This window comes from Budorcas taxicolor, chromosome 8, assembly GCF_023091745.1.
Source record: "Budorcas taxicolor isolate Tak-1 chromosome 8, Takin1.1, whole genome shotgun sequence".
In the NCBI taxonomy this organism is placed as follows: domain Eukaryota; kingdom Metazoa; phylum Chordata; class Mammalia; order Artiodactyla; family Bovidae; genus Budorcas; species Budorcas taxicolor.
The window spans coordinates 106,629,082-106,647,905 of NC_068917.1; the positions used below are offsets into that span (position 1 = coordinate 106,629,082).

The 18,824-nt window shown below is 54.3% G+C and overlaps 1 protein-coding gene across 1 annotated transcript; it reads right to left on the minus strand.

The window, feature by feature from the left end:
• Window positions 1-9,229: 9,229 nt before the first annotated feature.
• KIF12 (kinesin family member 12) lies at window positions 9,230-16,769 on the minus strand. The gene is made up of 19 exons (XM_052645310.1): window positions 16,744-16,769; window positions 16,608-16,673; window positions 16,437-16,515; window positions 16,158-16,285; window positions 15,963-16,038; window positions 15,191-15,325; window positions 14,891-15,026; window positions 13,857-13,948; window positions 13,530-13,722; window positions 12,744-12,862; window positions 12,559-12,663; window positions 11,859-11,961; window positions 11,686-11,776; window positions 11,422-11,508; window positions 10,953-11,043; window positions 10,783-10,881; window positions 10,079-10,179; window positions 9,863-9,981; window positions 9,230-9,522 (listed from the first exon to the last, which is right to left on the minus strand). Exons 1-19 carry the CDS (start codon window positions 16,767-16,769, stop codon window positions 9,422-9,424), a joined length of 1,947 nt encoding a protein of 648 aa, XP_052501270.1. The 3' UTR covers window positions 9,230-9,421.
• Window positions 16,770-18,824: the final 2,055 nt, after the last annotated feature.

Consider the following 18,824-nt stretch of genomic DNA (forward strand, 5'->3'; position numbering starts at 1 on the left):
AGGAAGCCCGGAGCACTGGGATCTGGCGAACGGACCGGCAGGGACATCAAAGACATTATTAGGTGGAGATGGCCAAGGTTGGGACCTTCCTCTGCTAATGGAGGAAGCGGGTGGCAGCGAGGCCTTGACTCCCCATGGCGAGCTATCCAGCCGTGGGCCTCATCCCAGGGCCTGACGCTGCCCAGTTCCCTCAGACTCAAAGCCACAATCTTTCCCTCCAGGGGAAACTGGAGGCGGCAGCACCCAGGACTCCTCCAGTGATGGAGGAGGAGTTATTCTCACCGGCCAGCTCTGTCTAGGTTTTGTTCCCCATTCCTGTCGCAAAGAGCCAGGCCACCCACAGGCTTGAGTTCCAGTCCTTGTGACTTGTTGGGTGACTGTGGGCAGTCTTTTCTCTCCTTGACCTCACCCTCCTCCTCTGGATTCCTGATGAAGGTATAATCTCATGTGACAGGTGAAATAAGCACTGGGTGAGGGGCCTTTGTGAAAGTGCTCCCAGTGTACACATGGGAGGGACAAATGTCATCACAGGCACTTCGCACAGTGTGCTAAGGTAAAGCCCCCATGCTGCTGCTGCTGCTGCTAAGTCGCTTCAGTCGTGTCCGACTCTGTGCGACCCCACAGACGGCAGCCCACCAGGCTCCCCCGTCCCTGGGATTCTCCATAGGTAGCAGAAATCACACGCAAAAAGGTGTGAGTACCCCATGTCCACTAGAGGGCAGCAGAGAACGTCAGAAAGAAAAGGAATTTGTTCACAGGTTCCTCCTTTACGGACCTGGAGGCAGAGGCCAAGAGTCAAGGCCCGCAGAAGTGGTAGAACCAGGGCTGGAAACCAGCTTCCCTTGCCCCAAGCCTGCTTACACCCCTCTGATGAGTGTAAAACACTCAGCTTCTGCCTTGCCTATCCCCACCCCGGCCACAGATCTGGGTGCTTAGATGAGCCTTCTTTAAAACTAGTTCCCTGCCCAGTGAATTCAGTTCTCCTGGTGAGCTAGGACTGGGTGTTACTGCTATTGAGCACAAGGGCTGCAACCACCTTAATAAGCACTTAGATTCATAATGTGTGCCGGGTCCAGTGCTGAGGACTCAGCAAGCATGTCATATTGAATCCTCTGCTTAAGGTTCCATCGTTTCACTATGATGTGTAGCCCCATTTTGCAGATAGGAAAATCGAGGCCAAGAGATCAGATGACTTGGTGTCAAGGGTCACCCAGCCAGTGAGTAGTGATCCAAACCCAGATGTGTCTCCCTGACCACCGAGTCACGCTGCTGACCTCCCAGATCCTTGTCCCCTGATACACAGTGGGCCTGTGGCTGTGTTCTTTCAGACACCTGGAGCAGAGGGGTGGCTGTCTCCCTCCTGTACTCCTCTCAGTGTGAATGAGCCTCGTTCTCCCTTCCCCGGCCAAGAGCATACTTGCTTTCTGCCACAGCAAGACTTGGCCCTTCTCTTCTTCCTCAGAGACCAGCACTGTGCTGGCCACTTAACAGCAGCTCAGAGACCACCTACTAATCAACTGACTTAGAACTGTGAGCAGAAATGTAGGTCAGACCCTAGAAAAGACCACCCAACTAGAAGACAGCTGAGGGAGACTGGGAGATTTGAAATCACCATGGCCAAATCCTTGAATCACGATCCATGAATGAGTGACTGGGGTATTCCCAGACACAATTTTAAAAGCAAAGGTCCCTTGAATCGCTGATTTTGAGTTATTCTGTGCATCATGGCTGGCAGGATCCTCAAGCCTTTGTCCAGCAGAGTGATGACCGAGCAGCTGAACTTTGCACCCAGACTGTCCTGGGTTCCAGTCATGGCTGTGACCCCTTCCTGCCTGTTTGGTCTTAACCGACTTCAACTTTCTCAACCTGTCTTTTCCTCTGTTAAATGGGGTTCGTAAGAACTAATAAGGGCATATAAGAATTAAATGATGAGAAACATGTTACTTTCTTGCTCCTTGGAGAGAGCTTAGCAAATAATAAACGTTAACCCTGGGTGGAGGACCCTCTTGCGTGTGTACTCAATCATGCCCGACTCTTTGCGACCCTATGGACAGCAGCCCACCAGGCTCCTCTGTCCATGGAATTTTCCAGGCAAGAATACTGGAGTCAGTTGCCATTTCCTTTTCCAGAGGATCTTCCTGACCCAGGGATTGAACCTGCATCTCTTGCATTTCCTACATTGGCAGGCAGATTCTTTACCATTGGGCCACCTGGGAAGCCAGAGGATTCCCTTGCTTGTGTGCACACTTAGTTGCTTCCGTCATGTCTGACTCTTTGCGACCCCATGGACTGTAATCCACCAGGCTCCTCTGACCATGGTATTCTCCAGGCAAGAATACTGGGCTGCTGTGCCCTCCTCCAGGGGATCGTTTCTACCCAGGGATCAAACCTCACGGTTCGATGCAGCGGATTCTTTACCACTGGGCCACCCAGGAAGCCAGAGGACCCCCTTAGATGTTGTCAGTTCAGCCTCGTGATTGTGCGAGCAGGTGGCTCAGCTTGCAGAAGCAGCCCAGAAAGTGCGACACGTTGGAGTTGGTTGTCCTGGAGACCCAGCTGCCCCAAGAACAGAGCTTGTGGCCCAGGGCGTGGCTTGCTTTGTACCCCAGAAGAAAGGGCTCCCAGAGGAATAAACTCCCCAAAGGCCTGGTGTGCATTCAGGAAGAGGACACAGGAGTTTTCCTGCTCTTTGCAGGCTGGTCTTATCTGCCCTGCATTAAATAAAGCAGGACCTCAGGCAGGCCTGCCCGACTCCTGGCTCACCGAGGTGACGTCACCCAGTATCCTTGGAGGGATGAAAATAGCTCTTTTCTGAAATCACGAGACAAGCCAGACTCCTTGGAAAGTCCCACTGGCCTTTCTTGAATGAAGACAAATGCATCTCTAGCGATCAGCCTCCCTGGAAGGAGAGTGGGAACTCTTCCCTGGTTTTCCATTGGGTGACAGAGTCCTGAATGGCTAATCTCTCCCTGGAAGAACCTGTATTAGAAGGCTCACCTTGTAGGAAGGAACCAGCAGAGCTGGGTGTCAACTTCATGAGTCTGTATAACCAGAGTCCAGATATTGATGCAATTCCTCTCCTGGAAAACAGCACTGGTAGAATATTTGTGCTGAAAGCATCCATTAGTAATGAAAATAGTAATAACAGCCAGTGTGTATTTAGCACTGACCACTTGCCAGGTTCTGTCCTAAACAGTTTACATGGATTCACATTTTTAATCCTCATATCATCCCCTACGAGCACATTAATTTCTCATAGCATAAACCAATCTTATCCCTGTTTTCAGAGGAGGACTTAGATTCAGAGAGGTTAGTTACCTTTTCCAGGCTCCCATAACCATACATTGGGCAGACAAGCTGAGAGAGGGAGAGGGTTTGCCAAGTTCTGTAGCCAAGAGACCTCCCACACAAAAGGCTGGATTTTCAGGGTCCATTTCTAATTCTCTTGATTCTGGCTAGGCTGCACAGAATCCTCCTTCTGTGGGTAGCCTGTGAACAATTACTGTATCTCTGGAGGTGATGAGGTTTCTTCAATGGGTTAAAAGAACTTGGGAAGTCCATTCCTCCATCTTATTAAAGACCTCTGTAGAGTCTGAATTTGTTGGGCTGTTGAGATTCAATGGAACTTAACTTCTCCAAGGAGGCTGCTCTTTCTTCTTAGTGGTTCCTGGTTGGATAAAAAGCCCTCGTCTATTATCCCTTCCTTTGTGGTCCTACTGGGTAGCACTTGGCATGGTTGTTGAGCTCACCTATTCAAGAGCCAGAACACCCTAGCCCAAATCCCACTTCTGCCACCTACTAGCTGTGTGACCTTGGGAAAATTTCTGAGCCTCTTCTTGTCTTGGTTTCCTCACGGTAAGATGAAGATAATAATAGTACCTACTTCACAGAGTTGTTGTGAGAAATGCAACATGGATATATGGCCAGTGCTGAGAATGATGCTTGGCACCAGAGAAATATGCTAATCATTATTATTTCTTTCATTGCATAGCAATTGTCACTTTGATTGTCCTTTTACCCCACTTGGACTGAAAGCTCTCTGAGAATAGAGTGGTGGCTTAAGGTCAGGCCAGTGTCCTCATGCCTAGTAGGCCAGGCCTGGCCTTCAAATAAGGACTTTGGCTCAGTGGTGAAGAATCTGCCTGCAATGCAGAAGACGTAGGTTATCCCTGGTTGGGAGGATCCCCTCAAGAAGGAAATGGCAACCCACGCCAGTATGCTTGCCTGGAAAACCCCATTGACAGGGAAGCCTGGTGGGCTATAGGCCATGGGTGTCACTAAAGAGTTGGATATGACTTAGCAAATAAACAACAAAATGTACAATGAGTGAGAGATAGTGTAATCGGAGCCAGGGGCTGAAAGAACGTTCTTGAGGAAGACGCTTGTGGCCAGCAATGTTTTTTTTTTTTTTTTTTTGGCTGTGCTGGGTCTCTGTTGTGGCTCCCAGGCTTAATTGCCCTGTGGCATATGGGATCTTAGTTCCCCGACAGGGGATAGAACCTGTGTCCCCTGCGTTGGAAGGCAGATTTTTAACCGCTGGACCACCAGGGAAGTCCCTATGGCCTTCTTTGCTGACCTGTAAGCGTGGATGTCAGTGACGGCCAGTGGGTGTGTAGATCTGTTGCCAAGCAGGCTTGGAATCCAGGTCTCCTGCCTCCGGTCCTGGTCTCCATCCATAGCATCAACTCGTTTACAAGTTCTAGAAACTGCTGCTCCTTGTTTCATAGCAAGACTACCCCCACCTACCCAATCGCACTCCATCACGTTTGCTTAAAAAAAAAAAAGGTCAACAGAGAATTCCCTGGTGGTTCAGTGGTTAGGACATCACATATTCACTGCTGAGGATGTGGGTTCAGATACTGGTCAGGAAACTAAGACCCCATAAGCTGTGCTGTGTGGCCAAATATAAAAATTAGATAAATAAATAAAGGAAGACAAGTCTTTGGAAGCTCCACAAGGAGACAGAACAGGAAAAATAATCGAGGACACAAAATATCCCTCAAAGGGGCTGCAATCAAGTCAGTTTGGTGTGCAAAACTGAATTAATAGGGGTTGGGGCAAACGTGTCATTAGTCAAAGGGAAGAAAGACCCTGAGTGAGAGAAAGCAGGATGTGAGAGAAAGCTGACGCAGGTAGGGGGATGGGGGTGAGAAGTTCTTGGCCGGTAGAGCTTCACAAGCTCTCCTGTTCTCTCCTCCTCTTCCGGTCTACCTTGAGGTTGGTCACTGAGATGAAACCTCATAACCTTTTAAACCCAAGCATCCACAGGAGTGCTTTTCCTGAAGTTTCTCTCGTCCCACTATAATGTTTTCACCATGCTCCCCATTCTGCATTGGCTAAGAGTTAGAGTTCCCGAGGATCTGGAGAACTGCATCAGGGCTCCAGACATTAGGTTGGTCACTGGATTTGACACCAATCTAGAAACTCCCGGATGGTCTTCCAAGCACTGGTAAACATCCCCACGCCTAGCCAAAGATTTCAGAGAACCCCTCCCAACTGCTACACAAAGTTTTACAGTTTCCAAGAGCTCTTCTACGGATTTGCAATTCTGGGAAATTCCCACAGCGCTTCAGGATTTCTAATAGCTGTCCCAGTTCTAATGTATCAGAGACTTTCTTCTAAGTTTGATAGTTCTGGAGAACTGCTACCCTATGTCATGGGAGCCAGAGAACATCCCCCAATTCCAACATTCTGGGGAAAGTCAGAAGTGTCCTGTGGTATCTACAGTTCCGAGTAATGATGACAATCCTGGGATTTTGCGGACTTCCTCCAGGGTTTAGGGACTCTGGACAAGCTGCTGTTCTTGAGTAAGGATGCTGAGAGGGAGGTAGACCCATGGTATATGACATGGGGGTAGTGAGGACTCATTGCCTTCAGTCCTGTGTCTATCTCTGGGAAAGTAAGTAGGGATTTTGCTGAACTGGAACCAGGAAACTTGAAAATCGTGGCTGGCTCCAGCGGGAGAAGGAATTGTCCAAACAAGAATGAACCGGTCACAGCCAGGGGCCCCCTGGGTGGTCCTGTCCATGCTTCCCAAGGCGGCCAAGGAAAGCTTTCACACTCAGTTCCAGGGGCCTCCTCTGCCTGAGGCTAGAGACCTCCCAGTAAGCAGGGGCACATACAGTAAGTGAGATAAGGAACCTGGGGAGTGGAAGAGCCCCGGCTCAAGCCTGCTGAGCCACACAAGCTGATGCAGCGTCAAAACTATCTAGAGTAGAAACGAGTGGCTTTATGGCAATTATTGGGCTCACCCTCCTTCCACCCTTCACGTCTCTGAAAAAATGTCACCTGCGTGAGACCTTTCTTAACGCCCCTATTTTAGAACTGCACCCGCCCTGACCCACGGACCTCTCTCCTCTCTTTTGCTCCATAGCCTTTATCACTATCTGACTTCCCATGTCTTTTGCCCATTTTCTTGTTTCTTGTCTGTGTTAACAGTAAGGCTCCTTATGCTCCTTACTGTTAACAGTAATGCTCCTCAATGCTGGCCCAAAGTGGGTTCTCAATTTGTTAAGTAAAAGTTTTTGGAACCCAGATTGTCAGTTCCATCAGATCGTCACGTTGGCTGAAATTGGCTTTTGGCTAAATTGTCCGCAACAGACAAAGCCCTGTGCTTCAATCTTTCCACGTGTCAGTGGATTTAATCCCCATGACTGACCCGTGAGGGGCTACTATTCTTGCATCTGTTCTGCAGATGGGGTGACTTGGGCTCAAAGCAGTTAAGTCACTGCCCAGGGTCACGGAAGGGATGACACTGAGACTTGAGCTCGTGCTATTCCATCTATGGACTGGACCCCAGCCGCCCCACCCGGCCCAGTGCCTGTGCCGTACGGCCATCACCCCACCTCCCTGGGTTCTGCCTCCATGGACGCTAACCTTCTACAAACACCTCTATCCTCAGTCACAGGTCTCGCCTTTCAATACCTGGCTACTGTCGTCTCCAGCTTGGGCTGACCCTGCCAGCCCCAGCTTCAGGGACCAGCTCTCCAGAGAGAGCCTCAGGAGTCAGAAGCCCTGCAGCGGGGACGCTCACTGCACACACAAGCATAGCTGAGAGGCACCCTGCTTTTTTATCTTTGGGTCCGTACTTCCGTGGGGAAAAAGAGGGCATAACTATGGAACGTTACCTGGGCTACTTTCCACAGTGGTGGGTACAAGCGTATTAGGTCTTTCCTTGCTTGTTCTTGTGATGGGGAGTGGGATGGGAGCAACCGGACTTGATTTTCTTGACTTTTCTCGGACCAGGCCCATGGGCAGGTCTGAACACCATTGCAGATGATGGCTATGACACCTCCCCAGGGCATCCCCAGTCCCGATTCTCTCCAGTGGCTCCCTAGCTTGTCCTCTGGGCTCAGTGTCCCTCTCCCCAAGTGCTCCCCAAGCCCATGGCTGGGGCTGGCCTGCCTGGGGTCTTGCCTGAGCCCAGTGTCCAGTGCCCAGGTCTCAGGGGCTGCCCAGCCCAAGCGGGGCTTAGGTGCTGCTGGTTGAGGTATCTCACCTCTCCCTACACCGGTCATCTCATCGGTCCCCCTCCTCCAGTTCACCCTTACCAGTCAGCCCACCTGCCACAGTGGCCAGCATGCTCTAAACACACATCGAAGCTAGTGGCTCCTCGAGACCCTTCCGTGGTTCCCCTTTGCCCTTGGGACAAACTCCAACTCCCAAAGTGGCTGAAGCCACGCACTTCTAGAATGGCCCTGCAAACCTTTGGAATTCTGAACCTTTGGCCCTGCAGCCCACTCCTCACCCCCACCTGCCCTGGGCCACCTGCCATTCCCCCTTAATCATGACTCTCTTTGGCAAACCTTCCCTGACGATTTCTGACTGGGTGACCCTCTGTGCCTCCAGCGCTCCAGGTTTCTCCCATCAAAGCATGCGTGTGAGGTTGTAAATGTTTACCTGTCTGCCCCCCACCAGACTGTGAGCTCCCTGGGCAAAGCCAGCTTGTCCCTTGTCAGTCTTCTTTGTCACCTTGATTTACAGTTGATGCCAGTGGTGTTTACTGAATGAGTGAGTGAATGTATGAACAAACAATGGAATGAGCCACTTGGGGGTCTCAGTTTACCTAACCATAAAATGGGAGACTTAGGTTAGCCCCATGGCTCTTTCTGTAGTGGGGTCCTCCCACTCACACCCCCAATTTCACAAGTCACATCTGGACTTACCTCTAACTGTGGACCCACAGCTTCCTACTGGGCATGTGCCAAGAATCATGATATTCCTAATCTTGCCCCTCACTAGAGATCAACAGGACAGGGAATCATGTCTAAAGGACTGAAAACCAGGAAGTGGTCCCGGGAGGGTGCAGGCCTTGCCCAGGGGCTCAGAGCAGATCTGCAGCTTCAGAAGTCAGGCCCTATGGTGCAGTACCAGGACACACACAGCTGGCACAGAGCGTGCAAGCCCCTCAGCCCACCGCCGGCCCCAGCTCAAGACCAGAGCAGTCTCCCCTAGGCCTCCTCATGGAGATGCTCACCACTCCCTCTCCCCATGCCTGCCCAGTGGTACACAGTAGTTGCTCAGTTAAAATGTGTACAGTAACTAAAATTGTTCTCCAATGTATGGATCGCCCACCCAGTGGCTCTAAGTGTAGGGCTAATGACAACCTCCTCCAAAAGGACTTATGCTACACCTGCGCCTCCTGGGACTTCAACCCTGAATACTCATTGGAAGGACTGATGCTGAAGCTGAAGCCCCAGTATTTTGGCCACCTGATGCGAAGAGCTGAGTCACTGGAATAGACCCTGATGTTGGGGAAGATTGAGAGCAGGAGGAGAAGGGAGTGATAGAGGATGAGATGGTTGGAAGGCATCATTGACTCAACAGACATGAGTTTGAGCAAACTCCGGGAGATGGTGAAGGACAAGGAAGCCCGGCGTGCTGCAGTCCGTGGGGTCTTGAAGAGCTGGACACAACTGAGTCACTGAACAACACATAGAAGGAGGTTCTCCTCTATTTCAGGAGAACCTGAAATATTCCTGATCTGAAGGGGAAGGGGATAGTCACCTCTGCCAGGAGTCCTGGCCTCCTCTTCCTCAGGACCCCTCCCCTCTGGGTTTCTCCCAAGGGCAAGAGCCTGACTAGTCGGAAGATAAGACCAACCAGACTTGGAGCCGATGTCTCTCTTTATTCATATACTTCATCGCCCGTGGCCTGGTTTCTCCTGAATCCAGTCTCATTTCTCCGAGTCTGGGGTGGCACCCACCCTTGGCGTCCCCAGTTTGCCCCATCAGCCCCCATGCCCAGGCCTGGCCTCTGCCCAGGCCAGCTGCAGACTAGAGCAGCGGCTGCTACGCCATTGAACAGATGGAGAGACTGAAACGCAGAGTGCAGAGCCCAGCCCAATGCCACATGAAGGTCTCCGGGGTTCCCACGCTGCCCGCAGCAGGCAGGGAGGGCCTGGCTAGGGCTCCGTGTGCCCTCAGCGAGGGGGTGGCTGGCTCCGGCCACGTCGCAGGGAGGTGCCGATTTGGTCTCTGAGGGCCTCCAGTCTCCGGGCCAGGTTTGGAACTGCAGCCCCCGCTAAAGGGCACACGGTGAGGCTTGAGGCCATCATTTCCTTGGGCCTTGCCCCCCACCCCCAGGCCCATCAGGGTCCCAGCAGCCTCTGGGGAAGTCTCAGACACCCACCATGCCCCACCCCGACTCCATCTGCCATGCACACCACAGGGCCCCAGGATACATCTGGGAGTGCAGGTGGCTTCAAGAAGAGAATTCCAGGTCTGAGAAATAGAAAGATCGTAGAACTCTCACCACTTAATCCGCCCCCTATTTCAGAAATGGGAAGACTAAGGTTTGGAGGTGAGTTCCGGCCCAAGATCACAGAGAACACTAGCAGCCCTCCCCTCACGCCCTTCTTCACCTCTCAGCACTGGCGATGCGTTCAGTGGCCCCGTGGGCAGGGGAGGTGCAGAGGGCATCACTTTCTCCTCGGTCAGCATCTCTGCCAGAACCTGGGTCTGAGTCCACTCACTGTGACTCCTGGGCCAGGGGGAGTTGGGTTGTGGGAAGTGAGCCTTCAGTTTCCCAGACCTTTGCCCTCACCCTCCATCCCCCAGTGCCCCAGGGCTGGGCTCACCTCTCTCTTGAGCACTTGGCAGAGCTAGGGCAGCATGGGGGTGCCCAGGGCGGGGGCCGGGTGGACAGGGGCCCATCAACTGGGGCCTTAGAGCCAAACACCTGCAGGAGAGACCAGAGGCCACAGGGCTGGGTGATCTCAGCCCTGGCGCTGATCATGACACCACGCTCCCTGCCAGGCCTGCCCCAGGGGGCACGAAGAATGTTCGGTGAGCATAAAGGGGTGGAGGTCCCTTTTTCTGCAGGCAGTGGGTGGCGCTTGTGAAGTCCTCTCTGGAGATTAGGCACTCCACAAGGGCAGGAACCACATCTGCTCTGTGAATCCTCAGTGCCCAGAACAGGGGCTGCCACAAAGCAAGGAGTTTAGGAGAGAGTTACTGAATAAGTGAATACTCACTCATTAAGTAAATCCATTCATTGACTCATTCATTCAGTGCATAAATGAGTAATGCGTAAGTGAATAAATGAATAAGCCAACGGCAGAGTAAGTTCCCAAAAGAAGGTAGAATGGGGAGGAGGGCGAGGCAAGGTTAACAGCTATTTCGAACCCCGGGCAGAGAGAACCCAAAGCCAGCCACTTCCTGCCATGACCCAGCCCAGGTCCCTGGAGTCCCCGCAGTTCTGGAGCCTTCCAGACTACAGACCCCTAGCTCCAGGTCTCCAGTTCTCCCCGGCCTTCCCTCCTTCCACCTCGGCCTTTCCTACCTGGGGCAGGTGGAGTTCCCTCCGTGGGCAGGCCCAGTGGGCCAGCGGCGCATGGCACAGGGGACAGAGTTGGCAGCGGGGGCAGAGGGGTGGCGGGGCCTGCAAGAGGTCGTGTCAGGGGCTCCGTGACATCCCTGCCCCTCCCTTCTCCGGGCTGGGCAGAGACTCACATGGCACAGGAGAGGTGGCACCATCACACAGGGACACGGTGGGGCTGGGCCAGGGCCTGGCTGCTGAAAGCAGCAGGCAGAGAGGAGATGCCTGGAAAGAAGGGTGAGCTCTGTCTGCCTGGAGCCCTCACCGCTACCATCAGCCTGGCGCCCAAGTCCTGCTTTTAACAAACACTCGTGGAGCCCTAACTACATGCCAGGCACTGTTCTCAGATCTTTACATACGAACTCACGCCATCCAGTCTTTAGGACAATCCTGGGAGGCAGGCACTGTATCGCCTCCATTTCACAGAAGCGAAAATCCAGGCGGTGAGAGGTTAACAGACTCACTCAAGGTCACATAGCTGGTGGCAGAGCTGGGGTCTGAGCCCCAGGGGTCTGGATCCAGAGGGCAGATCTGGCCGAGCCACCCCCTTTCCCACCTGCCCTCCATCCTAAAGGCTGGTCTCCAGCCGGCAGCCTTGCTCACCGCTCCAGCTCGCGGACCTGCCGGGCCAGGATGCGCTGCTCGCTGTAGGCCAGGTCCCGGCTGCTCTGCAGACGCTTCTTCTCTTTCCTGGGAGGCGGGGGCATCCGTCAGCTCCTCCTCACTACAGCACAGTACGAGCCAGGAGGCAGAGGGGGACAGAAGAGGAGCCGGCGGGCGGGGGGGTGGCTAGAGAAGGGAGGCATCTTGGCAGAGGGGGCCCCGCAGAGAGGGGCAGGCCACAGAGTCCGGGCTAGGGCAGTCTACCTGAGCCTCTCATTATCCAGCATGAACTCCTGCAGCATCCCGTAGAGGTTCCGCTGAGCCCAGGCCACCCGGGCCCCACTGAGTCCAGAGGCTGCAGGGAAGAGGGAGGCAGCTGGAGCCCCAGGAGCCCCAGAGCCGATCCTCATCTCACCCCCACCCCAGAGAGCCCATACCCTTGGGGTCCATTTGGCCCAGCTGGGACCGCAGGTGAAGGTTCTCCTCCTGCAGCTGCAATGGCTCAGCCTCCAGGTGCTGGGGCGGCTTTGCCTTGGGGGACTGCAGAGAAAGAGGCCCAGGGCTGCTGCTTATGGTTGCACAGGTTTCACACTGCGCAAGGGCGTCTAGGGTAGGGGAGTAAGTGCAGCCTAAAATCCAGCCCAGGCTCCACTTGCCCACTTGGAATCCTGGCCCACGGTTACATACACTTGGAAGGGACACCTTGTCCTAATGGCAGCAAAGTGCCATGTGGCCTCAGCTGTCTCCCTGGAAAGCCTGCTCTCAACTGCTCCCTGTCCAACCCCAAACTCAGTTCTGTCCAAACCTTGGTCCAGATTCTGACTGCAAATAAGATCCCACATTAAACTCCAACTTAACTCAGACTTAGTCACGATACTAGCTGGGATGTTGGCTAGACCCTGAAGCATGTCCCGAGTCAGACTCCAAGCCTAAACCTACCTTAACCCTGACCATGAAATCTGACCGCAACCCCACCCTGCCCAAACATAACCCCGTCATCAAGATCTCAATGCTAATCCCTGCCCTGACTCAGTCCCAGACTTCAGCCGTGGCACTGATTCAGCCTCCAGCTGTTGGACGGTGCCCACCACCTCCCCTGTCTGTCCCTCTGCTCTGCCCGCAGCTCTCTCCACTCACCCTGGGGGCCTGTGGCCGAGTGGTGACCCGCTGAGCTCGGCTTGCATATCGCAGGGTGCTGAGGGTCTCGGGAAGGCACTGGGCTGAGGGGGACACGCAGGCCACCTGGGGAGGACTCCCCTGAGTGCTCCTCTCTGGGAGCCCTCCCTCAGGACCCAGCCCTCCCTGCCAGCCTCCCGTGATACCATGAGGGTGACCCCATGGCCCCCTAGCGAATCTGCCAGCAGCTTGGTGAGCTTGCTGTCCCGGAAGGGGATGTGGCTCTGCTTCCGCTGAGGGTCCAGCAGCAGTGAGATGCAGTGACCTGGGTGGGGAAAGCATGGTCACCCTCCATGTCCAAGGCCACCCAGCTGGTACGCTGCAGAGCTAGGTCTCCACCAGGCATGTATGTCTCTAGGGTGTCTCTTTCCACATGATCGCATTACCCACTCAGACTGCTTGGCCACCAGACTAGGGCTCCCACCTTGATCCCTACTGCCCACCAAAGGGCCTGGCAAAGGGGCTTAGGAAATGTCTGACAAATGGACTGAATGAAGAGATGTTTCCTACACATCTCCCCACGCATGCAGAGAGGAAGGCCAAGGTAGGTCCCAGCTAGTAGAGACCTCAAGGCCAATGGCCTGGGGGGTGGGGAGATGGGAAGACAGGTTAGTGCCCTTCTCCTCCCTGGGCCTCAGTCTTCCCAAATACAAGGGTCAAGTTGAATGTCTGAGGGGTCGCACTCTGCATTAAGTGTTTCTACCTCCCCAATTAGAATTCAACTGTATCCTCAGCGTTTATACACCCACAGAGCTCTATGAGGGAAAGCATGAGACACCAGCAAGCTGAGGCCCCAGGGAGGGCTGTGGCTGCTGGACCACAGCTCTTTAACGCTCCTCCATTCCCAATTAACCCCCTGGCTTCCCCACTGTGGATGGCTGTAGGCGAGGCACAGAGGAAGGACTCGGGCAGTCAGTCCACTCAGATCTCACCCAGGGCCAGCAGGCTGCGGTTGATGCTGTTGGCCTCAAGCATCAGCTCCCCACGGGATCCTGTAGCCGCCACCTTCTCACTGCCGGCCAGGTCTACAAAGCACAGCTTCCCCCCAGCGGGGGGTTCCACGGGGTCCACAGGAGGCATCTGCTGGGGTTGGAGGATCAGGGCTCCATGGGGACTTGGGAGGGGCTGTCATCGTCAAAATCACGGGGCCAAGGGTTTCCACTATTACCTCCCATGCACGCCCAAGTTGGTTTATACATCCAAAGGCAGACCCTTGCTGGGTGGCCCTGGGCCGCTCCTTTCCAAGCTGAGGCACTCACAGTTTGGTGGCTGATGTAGAGTGTGAGCAGGGCATGGCTTCGGCTGGAGGCCTGGTTCAGGGTATGAGCGGAGCTCCTTCGACGGCTAAGACCTAGAGAGGGAAAAAAATCCTAGAGTTGGATGTGGTAGGAAGACCCCAATGAATAAAAAAGGAGCAAAGACATCCTGAAAGAGGGGCCAGTGGTGCAAAGGCACAGAGGCAGGAGTGGAATGATGGGTGCTGAATTGGGTTCTAGCTTGAACAGGTAAAAGGGGACTAGAGAGAACTGAGGGGAAGAATGTCAGTCTGATTCACATTTTATTAATATCAACATCTCTCACACTGCTATGCGAATAGAGAGAAACTCAGGCAGAGAGATCTACTGGGAGGCGCTCAGTCGGAACCCCGAGACTGGCCACAGCAGGTGCTCAATAAATAGCTGATGAATGGATGAATGAGACCAAAACAGAAGAGCGTTCAGGCTAGGGCTTCCCAGGTGGCTCAGTGATAAAGAATCCACCTGCCAACGCAGGATTCACGGGTTCGATCCCTATGACGGGAAAATCCCCTGAAGGAGAAAATGTTCTTGCTGGGATAATCCCAGTGACAGAGGAGCGTGGAGGGCTACAGTCCATGGGGTTGCAAAGAGTTGGACACAACTTAGCTACTGAGTATGCAAGAAGTATGACCTTTACTCTCAGGGTTCTGGAAAGGTCTGGAAAGGGATAGGGATGTGGTTTGCTTCGTTTGATGGAGAAGCATGCACTTAAAGGGGGGGATCCCTCCAGGAGGTACAATTGAGGCTTGACCGAGGCAGAAGCCCAGTGCTGCAGAGAAGGGTGGGAAGAGTCTGGAAAGCAGTATCAGCAGGCCTGAGGGGTAGGAGTGGGGGGCACCCTTGGTTTGTGTCTGAACTGTTGGTTTGCTGGCCTTTTTCTACCACAAGGGTCATCTCTGAACCCACAGCTCCAGCCTGGGGCCCCGAAGGCACTGGGTGAACAGGTAAAATCCTTGCGTCCCACGCATCCCAGAGCAGCTTGAGGTAGCACGCACCCATTTGCAGAAGTTCCATGAGGGCCCCCAGGCTCCCAAACTCCACCACCCGCAGCTGCTCCACATAGAAGCCCCGGGTCTTGTTCCAGCGAACAGGGAGGGGCCGGGGAGCCCCCAGACTCAGCAAGTCCCGAATCTGAGAGAGGAGGGTGGAGGGTAAGGGAGGGGCCTGAGTCCTTGTTTCATCCACCCCCAGACCTTATGGTCGACAGCCCCCCACCTATTCTATTTCCAGTTTCCTTGGAAAGAAATGCCTCCCTTTCCTTGTGGGCTGTCTTTCTAGCCATCTCAGTCCCCCACCTGCTCATTGTAGACCTCCAGGTAAGAAGCACGGAGAGTGACAGGAACATCCAGGTGCTGCACGCGGTCTAACAGCCAGGCGAAGGTCCTCTGCATGATGCCAGCCAGGCTGGGGGGTACAGGCACCCCCTCTCCCTGGGAGCAGAAACAGCCGAGCCTGGGGCTGGGCTACCACCATCACCACCACCGTTACGATTACTCTTTGTAGAGCACTGTGCCTGGAGAAGGTAGTGGCACCCCACTCCAGTACTCTTGCCTGGAAAATCCCATGGATGGAGGAGCCTGGTGGGCTGCAGTCCATGGGGTTGCTAAGAGTCGGACACAACTGAGCGACTTCACTTTAACTTTTCACTTTCACTTTTCACTTTCATGCACTGGAGAAGGAAATGGCAACCCACTCCAGTGCTCTTGCCTGGAGAATCCCAGGGACGGGGGAGCCTGCTGGGCTGCCGTCTATGGGGTCGCACAGAGTTGGACACGACTGAAGCGACTTAGCAGCAGCAGCAGCACACTGTGCCAAGTTCCCATACCCACATCTCATTTAATTCTCAGTCATTTTACAGATGAAAAACCTGAGAGCTAAGAAGTAAAGGGGACACCTGAGCCCAGGTACTCTGGACTGGCCCAGCCCCTTTACCTTCCCTGATCTTTCCTTGCCTGCAAATAAATGGAGCTGGGCTGCATCGTCCAATTCCTTTCCGTCTGGGAGTCTGCGCTCCCCAGGGCTTCTCGCCCACCGATCCCCCGGGGGCTCTGCTAGAGCTCGGCTCACCTGGGGAGGAGGTCCGGTCAGGGTGTAGGTCTTCCCGGAGCCGGTCTGGCCGAAAGTGAAGACGGTGCAGGAGAAGCTGCGGGCCGCAGGAGTGTGGCTGTACAGAGGCTGGTGCGTGGCTGGGTTGGGGGAGAAGGGAGGGAGGGGGCCGGGGCGGGTCCATGCGCGGGCGGGGCGGCCCCCGGCCTCACTCACCCGCGCAGCGCCAGCTCTGCCAGGCGCCGCACGCCGCACGCGCGGAACACGTCATCTTGGGTGCTAGCTCCGTCCAGCACCGCGCCGAAGCGGAAAGCCACGTCCGGGCCCCCGCCCGGGGGGCTCACCTGGGGAAGGGGGCCGTAGAGAAGAGGGCGGGGCACCCTGGGGAGGGCGGGGCTCGCCTCGGGGAGGGCGGGGCCTGGGGGAAATTGACCTGGAGGTACCTGGCGTGTTCCCCGAAGTTGGTTTTTTTGAGGGTGGGGGGGAGGTCCTCACCTGCAGAGTCCGGGTCCCTGAGCAGTGCAGCGCGCTCTGCTCCCCTCGACGCAGCTCGGCAGCGCTCATGGGACGCACCCTGTGGTCGGACGAGGCGGGGAGGGGGCGGATGTCCGTCCTGAAATCTCCATCAGTCCCTTCCTCGCCGCCTCCAAGCCAACCTACACCTACCTGAGCACCACCTGGATGGGCGTTTCTGGCCCCTCCGGCCCCTGCTCCAGGTTCCGCGCGGGGTCCCTGTGGCAGCAACTCGAGTTAAACATCCGTGTCCCAGCGGCTCCTTGACCCTCCCTAAATCTGTACTTACCCGTCGGGCGACCCGCGTTCCTCCATGTCCTGCTTTGCACACGGAGTTAGCTCCGCCCGAGTCTCGTTCTTTTCCCTCCCCAGTACCCTCCCCCTTCACATTGGGACTGGCTATACACCCTTACATCCCCCACGCTCATCGCCCCCCTTTCCCAGGCAATCATCCATCCGGAAAGGCTCGACCTGCCTAGGGCTAACTAGTTAAAGATTTACCCAACCTCCCACCTGTGTGGTGGAAAAGTCTGGAGCTAGAGGGTTCGGGAATCTGAGGATCTCTTGCCCTTGGCCAATCCCATCAGGAGGGACCACCAGACCAATCTGCTCTGTGCACAGATGGGGATACGGAGGCCGGGACTGGGGCAGGCTCAGCCCAGGCCACACAGACAGTCTGAGCAGAGCATGGGACTGGGCTCTTCCTACTCTCTCTGCATACTTCTTCCGTTTTGTAATCTTCCTCCCCACCTCACCCCTCTGCAGCGGTTCCAGCTGCTTCCAGCTGAGCCCAGGGAGGGGAGAGGGGTCGAGAAGGATAGGACGGGCCCAGGTCCCAGTTCCAGGAAGATGTGGCTGGATTCAATTCCTGAGCTTCGCGGACTACAAGGCTCCGAAGCATCTGGTTTAAACTTTGGGTCACCTGCCTCTCCAAGGCCAGGGAAGTTGGGAGCAGCAGAGATGTCTGTGAATGTGCTGAGGTGGGGCAGCCACCCGTTCAGTGCCAGTCTCTCTGCAGGGCACCAGGACGGGAGAGTCCCATGTAGATCCTGCCCCTTCTGAGCTCACAGTCTTGCTATGAAAACAAGGAAGTACAATCTAGTGCAGGGGTTTAGAGGGAGGGTAGATTTGGAGGCCTGTAGGAGCAGGAACCCTGATGGCAGAAAGTGAAGGAGAACTAAAGAGCCTCTTGATGAAAGTGAAAGAGGAGAGTGAAAAAGTTGGCTTAAAGCTCAACATTCAGAAAACTAAGATCATGGCATTCGGTCCCATCACTTCATGGCAGTTAGATGGGGAAACAGTGGAAATAGTGGCTGACTTTATTTTTCTGGGCTCCAAAATCACTGCAGATGGTGATTGCAGCCCTGAAATTAAAAGACACTTACTCCTTGGAAGGAAAGTTACGACCAACCTAGACAGCATATTAAAAAGCAAAGACATTACTTTACCAACAAAGGCCCATCTAGTCAAGGCTATGGTTTTTCCAGTGGTCATGTATGGATGTGAGAGTTGGACTGTAAAGAAAACTGAGCACCAAAGAATTAGTGCTTTTGAACTGTAGTGTTGGAGAAGACTCTTGAGAGTCCCTTGGACTGCAAGGAGATCCAACCAGTCCATTCTGAAGGAGATCAGTCCTGGGTGTTCATTGGAAGGACTGATGCTGAAACTGAAACTCTAGTACTTCGGCCACCTGATTCGAAGAGTTGACTCATTTGCAAAGACCCTGATGCTGGGAAAGATTGAGGGAAGGAAGAGAAGAGAACGACAGAGGATGAGATGGTTGGATGGCATCATCGATGGACATGGGTTTGGGTGGGCTCCGGGAGTTGGTGATGGACAGGGAGGCCTGGCGTGCTGTGTGATTCATGGGGTCGCAAAGAGTCGGACACGACTGAGCTGCTGAACTGAACTGAACTGAGGAGCAGGAAGGTGAGAGTGGTGGGTGAGGGTATTCCAGGCAGAAGGAACACCCTGCCGGAAGGCCAGGGTGGTGGTGGGGGGGGGGGGGGGGGGGATGTGCGTGGCACAGAGAGGTTTGAACCTGGGCCCCATTCGTGAAAGAAGCCAATGAAGGGTTACCAACAGGAAAGTGACACCGTCAATGGGTATTGATTGCTATAATTACTGCCATTGTGGCTCTCTCTGCCTGTTTTCTGAATATTTCTGTCAATTCCTCTTCCCTCAAACAAACATTAGAATGAAAGTTCTAATCATCACCCCCTCTCAATGTAACATGATCTGTATACCATAAATGACAGCCAACAATCAGAGCAACCCAAATAGCAAATGGTGTTATCTTGGGTGGCAGTGAGTTCCCCACACACTGGAGGCAGGCATGCAGGAGCCAGTTGGCTTTCTGGGTTTATAGGG

Coding starts and splice junctions, on each gene's coding strand:
- KIF12 (XM_052645310.1), bottom strand. CDS start 16,769: ATGGAGGAACGCGGGTCGCCCGACGG. Junction 15,326..15,962: donor TGACCGGACCTCCTCCCCAG/GTGAGCCGAGCT, acceptor TTCTGCTCCCAG/GGAGAGGGGGTGCCTGTACC. Junction 15,027..15,190: donor TGGAGGTCTACAATGAGCAG/GTGGGGGACTGA, acceptor CTCCTCTCTCAG/ATTCGGGACTTGCTGAGTCT.